This window comes from Lucilia cuprina, chromosome 2, assembly GCF_022045245.1.
Source record: "Lucilia cuprina isolate Lc7/37 chromosome 2, ASM2204524v1, whole genome shotgun sequence".
Classification (NCBI taxonomy): Eukaryota; Metazoa; Arthropoda; class Insecta; order Diptera; family Calliphoridae; genus Lucilia; species Lucilia cuprina.
This window is the reverse complement of record NC_060950.1, coordinates 48,846,497-48,855,794: the sequence shown is the minus strand read 5'-3', so window position 1 is coordinate 48,855,794 and position 9,298 is coordinate 48,846,497. Positions and strand designations below refer to the sequence as shown.

The window sequence follows — 9,298 nt, the reverse complement described above, 5'->3', positions numbered from 1 at the left end:
CATGGTGCCTTTCTTCAAAAAGGCACTAAAGTGGTGCTTTCTAATTTTATGACAGTGCATTTAGTGCTTTTTATACCCAACATATACCCAAGATGAGTGGGGTATATTAATTTTGTCACTCCGTTTGTAACACATTGGTCGTATATATTTTGGGTCCTTATTAAATTCTAAGGCGATCTAAACATGTCCATCCGTCTGTTCATCTGTCCGTCCGTCTGTCTGTTGAAAGCACGATAGGGTTAAAACGTAAAGAGCAAACGAGTTAAATTTTTCCACAAATTTTTATATGCATCAAAATTTCTCTACCAAATGACATTAATACTCATTACTGACTTAAAAATATTCGACATAAATATGTTTTATATAAGCCAAAATCTCTCTAGCAAATTTTACGGCAATCGGTTCATAATTGACCCTACCCCCACATATGGTCACCTTCAAAAATTGATTTTAACGCTTATTACTGACTTAAAAATACGTGTTTAGCGGAGAAATTCGAAATAAACTACTTTTATACAAATGTAATCTTCCTACCGAATTTAATTCGGATTTATCGGTAACGTACCCTACCCCCTATTAAGGTCCCCTTAAAAATATGAGTACAGCGATGAAAATTGACAAAAAATAAGTTTTATATAATTTTTTTACACAATTGAATCTATCCCTCATATATAAAGCCTCCATGATTACTTCATCGTTGTACTCGCAATAAAAAGATTTTTATTATAATTCTTTATGCCGAATTTTATGACGATTGGTCTATAACTGACCAACAAAACAAAATCTATGTACAAAATGTACAAAAGCAAATATTCTTCAAAAACAAAAAAAACAAAATATTCAAAATACTTTAAAATAAGTTATGTTATTCACTATCAGTGAAATTAACAATTTTTCCAGAACTCAAAAAAACTTAAAAATAATATATATATAGATTTTGCAAAAAAAATATATTTCATAAGTTTTGTAAAATTTTACAATTTGGGTGTGGATACATCGGTTGGCCAGTTGGTAGTGTGTCTGTCAGTTTGGATGTTTAATGAAATTTTACTATTTTTAAAATTCTCATCTTATTTATCTAATATTCGTCAAACATTAGTTTTAGTTCTTACGTTACTAAAAATCTAACTCACACCGGTGAAAGACTTTAGTATGACGCATGTTTTGTTTTGCAGCCCAATGTTCTAAAAAACGAATTTTGGAGTCTTGTAGGAAATGAGCGAAATAATATGCAATTTTTATTAAAATAAACAATATTTGACTGAAAAAACGTTAGTTTTTTTTTACACATTTTCAATTAGAAAATTACGCTTTTTTACCCCTTTTTAATTTTTTTTGCGCGCGTTTTGCTTGACCAATGTTGGCAACACTGAATCTACGTCTCTTCAATGTTTACCAGCAATGAATCAGAGGTCGAAGTCGACCGGCTTCGAGTCGGAGCATAGCCGCCGCCGAACTATATTTAGTTGCTTGAGCCGCCGCCGAATCATTCGGCTTAAATCGACTCAAATTTTTTAATGTTTTTATTAACTAGACTGTAAGATCAATTATGTTTAAAATACACTATGGTGAAAAGAAAATAAAATTTTCTTTAAGAACATATAACAATTTTATAGTTTTCTAAAAGGTATCTTTACGCAGAACGCTTTGGCCTATTTTTTGAAAATGTTGCCACTGCGTCCTTTTAGCAGACTACAAAAGTGTATTTATGTCATCATTAGAGCCATTACGAATTCGTTCATATTCCCTTAATCCATCATCGTCAAGCATCGCAAATTCATTTGAAGATATATGGATCAATACAACTCCGGGTTCAAAAATTTTTTGTAGACCCATTGGATTTGAATATATAAAGGAGTCAAAGAAAACAACAAAAGATTTAGTGGAATATTTAAAAGATGAAATAAATTCACTGGAGCCCATTTGCATAAAAATAAAGGAATTCTCTATTAACGTATCATATCAGCTAAGCTTAACAATGATTGATGGAAAGGTCAGCAATGCCATGCTCAATATGAAATGAGAAAAAGTCGCAATTCTCAAATATAAACAAAAGCAAAAGTATTAATGAAGAAGTCCTGTCTTTCGGAATTTCACCACTTCATGCCAAAATACGATTTTTGGATTACTTTTTACACATAGCATACGACCTCAAATATAGAAGTGTGCCAGAGAATTTTACTAAATCAACAAAAAATAATGAAGAATTGAAAGAACTGAGAGCTGCGGAAAAAAGCAGAATCCAAGAAGAATTTAAAGTTCAGATGGGATTAAACATCGACAAACCACTTCCAAGTTGCGGTGGTACAAATGACGGTAACATTTTCAAAAAACAGGACAAGTTTTTTACGCCAAAGAGTTCTGCGTAAAGATATCTTTTAGAAAACTATGAAATTGTTATATGTTCTTAAAGAAAATTTTATTTTATTAATAAAAGAGTTAAGACACATTTTTGGCAAAAAAGGGCAAAAATCTAAAATTTTTTGTATATTATTGGAAATTTTGTTGTCTAACTAACAAGAAAAAATTGAGTCCATTTGGTCCAAAATTACGCCCGGTATTCAAAAAAAGGCGAACCAAGGTATGGTAAATTTTGTATCACTAAATATAATAACTCGGATTGTATAAGAGATAAGTAGTATGTCCAAGCATGTTTTTTCAAGATCTCGTTGAACGCTTTCAGAAAATATAAAAATCTTTGTATTTGGGTGAAAAACAAAAAAATGGCACGAGTTTAAAAATTTTACATGTCGTAGGTACCCTACTTTGAGCCGCCACAGCTCCGTCCCTTGGGCATCTGCGGGGTTCATCTTCAAAACTTAAACTCGAATACTCCTTGGCTACGCTCACGCCAAATTTTTTCCCGATCGGATCAGCCGTTTAGAAATGCCAGATTTATTTCCAAAAAATTTCCATTCTGCCCCACTGTGCATTGATGGACATGGACAAAAATGAATTACTAAAAATAAGGCGACAACAAAACAAATATTAGAAAGAGTTCCCTTCGACACAAATATTTCGTTCCCACGACAATTGGATCTTCGCTCCGGAACGACCCGAGTCATACTCGGCCAAAGATTGTCAACCCAGCGACAGCTATATCAACCGTAAGTTTTTTCCCCAGGAAAGAACTATCGGCCACAGTCGACCTGTTACAACAACAAAAACACAAATGTTTTGGAATATTGGAAAACGAAGAAGTTATATGATCCTAAATGGGACATTTTCTAGATGTGGCTTTATCAGTTCCATTAACACTGGTTTCTGTGGAAAGAGCATTTTGCACCAAATGCAATGAATTTATTGGTTATGAAAAATACAGTACATATGCATATGTATACAGTCACACAAAAAATGCATTTTTTAATGGACATACATACATATACATATGTATGTATATTCATACACTTCCAAAGGATGGTAATCTTCAAATGGGTTCTTGGAAGTCAGTCACATTACTAGCTATTTAACAGGCGCTACTTTTCTTGCTATAAAACTAGGACATGGATTTGTTCTAGGATAGTGACGATTTACTTTTATTCTTGATGAATGGCCCAAAACATGCGAATTGGAGCCAACAGGTGGTAATTTAATGGAAATAAAGGTTAAAAATTTCAAGTATCTACTCTAGAATACTATCTGACAATAATGTGACGATTGACCCGAAAGATATAAATTTGTGTCAACTAGATGGTGGCATATTAGTAGAAAGTAATAATCATTTCTCCAAAGAACTACTTTCGGAGTCTCCGCTCCCGCTTACAAAGAGGACACTAAAGTGACGACTGTCTGCAATCTCGATTACAAAGTGTACATTCGTGACAAATGACCCAAAACATACGAATTACAATCTTCCAGGTGGTTAACTAATAGTGGAAATTACTGTCTTTTTCGTATGCATTGACTCTTTGTCGAACTGCTGGGTTACTAGAAGTATTCCAACTCTATTTGCACACGTGCAAAAGGGTAAACATGTAATAAAACCACAAGCAAATTCTTAGACATTTAAAAGAACAAATAAATACCTACTTATTAAATCAATTCCTGTACATACATACATACATACATACATACATACATACATACATACATACATACATACATACATACATACATACATACATACATACATATATACATACATACATACATACATACATGCATGCATACATACATACATACACCCCTTTTTGATTTTCATACATAATTAGCAAGAAATATAACAAGACACAAATAGAAATTGAAATACAGTGAGACCTCGATTTTACGTGATGGTCAGGACCGGAAGCATTCTGTATAATCGATTTTCCCGTTTAATTGAGTGCCAACTTTTTCTACTTTTTTATTAGATATTTTTATTTATTAATAAATGAATATGTTCATATTTATATAAAAATTAAATAATTCAAGGGTTTTATATTCATAAATGATTCAAAAATATAGAAAAAAATTTTGTCAGAAAACAGTAAACAGTAGATAAGGATTTCATGTTATATAATTACTAAAAATAATCGTTTAATGTTTTTGTCTCTTGGCACACACCATTAAATTATGTGGCACAATTTAAAATTCTAAAGTAAAGTATCTAAAGGCCAAAAATTTTTGGGGAAAGTTTTCTTGTATATATTCTTTTAGATATCAGCTTTTACATATTTTAAGTTTTCAATGTATTGTAAAAGTGTATAACTACAAAAGATGCCTCGAAGAAACACCATTCAATATGGTAGTATTATTATTTTTATATACCAATGAAGTCTATTCTGCATGCCACTATATCATTATGGTCTAACTCAAAAATATCGATATATGTTTAAATATTGATTACTATGATCAAAATAAACCCCAATTTTTGGACTTAGTGTTATTGTAATGGGCAACATAAGCGTGAAAGTTACGAATAGTAAAAACTTAAATCTACTGTATAGGATGACGTTTTGTAAAGGCATGTTTTGGAATTGTATACCGATATAATGTATTGAAAATTTAAAATATATTAGTGCAAATATGTACATAGATGTATACTAGCCAACTTTGTCGGAATATATCGACCCTAGTGGTACGAAAAGGGACTTAAGATCCATACAATTCAATTAGAAACAGAAGAACGACACCAAAAATACATCTTGGAACTTTTAAGTACAGATTCTTATAACAAAAATTATTATTTTTATATACCTCAAGAGGTGTATTAAATCCTAATAGTAAAGTTTGGTTTTATTTCTGAAAAAAGGAAAAAATTGCAAATATGGTAAAAAATCGTCATTTTAATGATATTGCATGAAAAGATGGAACAAATACATAAATATGCACATAGTTTCATTGCATTTCCTATTTTGCGGTTATTTCATATCAGTCAAATGCTTATGTTTTATAAATTTTAATTTTTTGTGTTTACAAAATTATAAAACTCGCGATTAACTCGTTTCGACTCGAATCGCTCTTTAAATTTTAAACTTTTATCGCGAGTTTATATTTTTGGAAAAATTAAATATTTAAATCTCTCGAATTAAACTCGCTCTCGAGCGAATTGAATTCGATCGCTATCCATACCCTACCTATGAGCAACCATATCCCAAAGATACTCCGAAATCTTCTCTACAACACCAAAAATGAAATGTTTGCCTTTTCGGCGTTTAGGCTCACTTTTCTAACACTGCTATGAAAATAATTAAATTTTATTAAAAAACTCTATTGAATACGAAATAAATTGATTTACATAACAGTGTACAACAAGAAAATCTTTCCCGAATGAGACCAAGGGGAAATGAACGTAGACCATTAGTAGATTATAATTTCCAAATTTTTTAATTTATAGGCATTTAAAGTTTTGTTTTTCCATATATGAATTTAATATGCATGTCCAATAAAATAAATCAATATATAAATTATTAAATTACTTAAGGTCTTAGATATTTAAATTTTTAATATTTGTACTTTACTAAATGAATTAGTTTACTACAATTAGTTTTTCTATGGATCCCTTCATGGTAAAACTATGATTTTTTATATGATATGGTTGATATTATAAACAAATTTTAGAAAAGGAACAATGGAAATAGGAGATACCGTTTTTAAGATATCCTTGACTAAAGTTCATTTTTTATATAATTATCCACAATATTTTAAATAAAGTATTGTCAAACTACTACAGTCTAAAATTATTAAAATTGTATAAATATGTTACAATGTATAAAATATAAAATTCAATCACTTTTAAAAAGTCTGTTAGAAATATGAACACCGATAAGATCATAATCGTAACGAATTTGGAAATTTTTGAGAACTTAAAATTTGTATATGTATGAAAAGAATATGTGTGTACCAAATTACATCAAAATCAGAGAGGAGCATTAAATTTTTTAATATTACAATGAGAAAATTTTACTGAAAAAAGCTATTTTTAAAATGCATATGAATTAAACAACTACTTTCGTTTTCCGTTGGTCTTGTTCGGAAAATATTCGAAGACCCAAATTTGGTTGCATAGTGTAATCAGTAAAATAGTTAAAATTAATAAATAACGACTTTGTATTGACTGATACTTTATTAGTTTATTGTAAATAAGTTTTACAGGAATATTAGCCGTAATCTCTTTGTACGAAAAGAAAACGTCATTAGAGTTGGGTAACATTTGAGAAGGGAATATAAACCACTTATTATCCTGTAAGCGATTTTTAGTGACAAAATAATGGAAATAAAACAGCTCTTCGTATAATTCAAACTTTAAAATTTAAAAAATAATTAATGTTAACTACACATATATTTGTATTGGTGGACCGGAGGTATTGGATTTCATTTCCACTGGTTAAGGAGTGCACAACAAGGCCCATAAAATCCTAGATATATTTCCAGGGATTTCAAATTTACTAAATAAATGTCACGAAATTTGGATTCCTATATAATTGTAAGAATTTTCTCTCAGAAAATCGAACAATTTTTGGGAAGATGAATTTAGTCCTTCGCAAAAGTAATTAGGCTGTAAATAAAAACGTTATAAACTATTTTCTAAATAAAATTTTGTTTTAAAAATTTAGCAAAAAAAAATTGCATCAACTTTTTCTTTTTTATTTCATATTTGGGTACTTCCTCCATCCATACCCATAATGTATACCAAAACATTGTAGTTTAGCTAATTCCAAGTTTTGTTCAGGGGGACCCCCTGTGCATTGTCTATTATGTTGCTTTTTAAGAATTTCTGATTTGTGGAAATGACTAATTTGTTGTTACGCCCTTTTGAGTTTTATGTCAATAAAATGGAAGCTTTTAAAGATAGAGTTCTAAAAATTTTGACCATTTTTAAATTACGCCTTTTAGCATTTCCGTTGACTATATGATTAATTTATGAGTATATTCATATTCAGATAGACATATTTATTAAGACAAACTGAAAATATTAGTACGCTTCGAAAGGCAAATTTTGATACTTTATTTGTAATTTTGTAACAAAAATCATTCCCATTCTATTCCTATAATTTTTATATTTAAGGAATAGAATAGGAATGATTTTTTGTTGCAAAATTACAAATAAAGTATCAAAATTTGCCTTTTGAAGAGTACTTAAATTTCAATATGTCTAAATAGAAAGATGATTATGGCTGTATATAAAGTCTTCCATTTGCAGTCCAAACAAATGTGTCGAAAGTGTCGTTTTCATGATATATTTAAAAAACACTTACCATTTCAATTTCAGGTCTTGATAAAAAAATTTGCTTGCGAAATAAACGAACCAAAAATTAATTTACTATTCTATGCAATTAATTTACTTTGGTCTATACTTGACAAATATAACTCATAACCAGTGTGACCATTTTAGCATTTTCTAGTTCAATTTTTAAAACATCACGAGCAAAAAGCTATTTTCCTTTATTTCGCACAAAACGAATTCAATGATTTTTTTAGCTGTATTTTATATACCCCTTCTCACCAAACAATTTCAAAATCAAACAAAATCTGATTTTAGACAAAGTATATAAATACAGTAGCAACACTAGAACATCTGACTAGTTTTTTTAGGCTCGATAATGAATGCAAGTTGTCAAACTGTATTTTGACAATTTGTAATTTAAGGAAGTTGCAAAGTATATATTGACAACTACCCAAATTGTTTATGGAGCCATTTTTAATTGGTTTTTATTTGCTAAAAGTTGATATAATTTGATTTTAGACTTTTTCAAATGTCAAAAGTGACATCTTTGTATACTTTGTGATTAAACGTTCAGACGATACAACTATTCACAATTCACGCTCCCAATCATCATTCAACGTCTAATCACAGGGTATACAGAGACGTCACGAGCAAAAAGCTATTTCCCTCTCTTTCGCACAAAACGAATTCAATGATTTTTTTTAGCTGTATTTTATATACCTCTTCACACCAAACAATTTCAAAATCAAACAAAAGCTGATTTTAGACTTTTTCAAATGTCAAAAGTAACATCTCTGTATACTTTGTGGTCTAATTACGAACTGATTTACATGATTCGCCATACAAAATTTCAGCTGCGAATAACGAATGAATTAGTGTCATCTCTAATTTGTATCGGGTATTTGTTATAATCAGCTGTTTTTTTAAATTGGTTGGAAACAAACAACAAATAACAAATTGTTAAAACAATGCAATAAAATTATTTTTGTTTTATACACATTCACGAATATTCCCAAAAATTACAAAATATTAAAAAATAAATAAAACAACATGGCGATTAACTGTCAAAACGAATTTGGTATAGGGTTCTATAGTTGAAACAAAAAGTCGTATTTTTGCTTTTATGAAAAGTCGACTTTTCGACTTTTTGCATTTAGTTAAAAGTCGATTTTTCGACTTCTAAACTTTTTTCATTTAATTAAAAGTCGATTTTTCAACTTTTCGACTTTTAATATTTTATAAATAGTCGACTTTGTCCGACTTTTCGACCATTTTCGACTTTTTTCGACTATTTTCGACTTTTTCCGAAGCCAGAAGCGTAAATTTATAATGTTGCCATAAATAGTCGACTTTTTCCGACTTTTCGACCATTTTCGACTTTTTTTCGACTTTTTCCGACTTTTTTCGAATATTTTCGACCTTTTCCGAAGCCAGAAGCCTAAATTTTTTCGACAAAAAGTCGATTGTTCGATTATTCGAAAGTCGATTTATAGAACCCTAATTAGGTATTGCGTGGTAAATTGGATATTTTTGCATCGACTTAATTTTAATTTTGATTGACTTAAATTTTTTAGCATCGTTTAACCGTGATTACCTCTATTATCCGTAATTATAAGCAAAATTCTGTTATTTTTTTAACAATCATGAACAATT

At 29.8% G+C, this 9,298-nt stretch overlaps 1 protein-coding gene across 1 annotated transcript in view; it reads right to left on the bottom strand.

The window, feature by feature from the left end:
- Nucleotides 1-7,991, bottom strand: part of LOC111681657 (inactive phospholipid phosphatase 7) — a 53,002-nt gene extending 45,011 nt beyond the window's left edge. Inside the window, exon 1 of the mRNA XM_023443540.2 lies at nucleotides 7,677-7,991. Coding sequence (XP_023299308.2) covers nucleotides 7,677-7,679 — 3 coding nt within the window. The 5' untranslated portion in view covers nucleotides 7,680-7,991. The remainder of the gene's footprint in view (nucleotides 1-7,676) is intronic.
- Nucleotides 7,992-9,298: the final 1,307 nt, after the last annotated feature.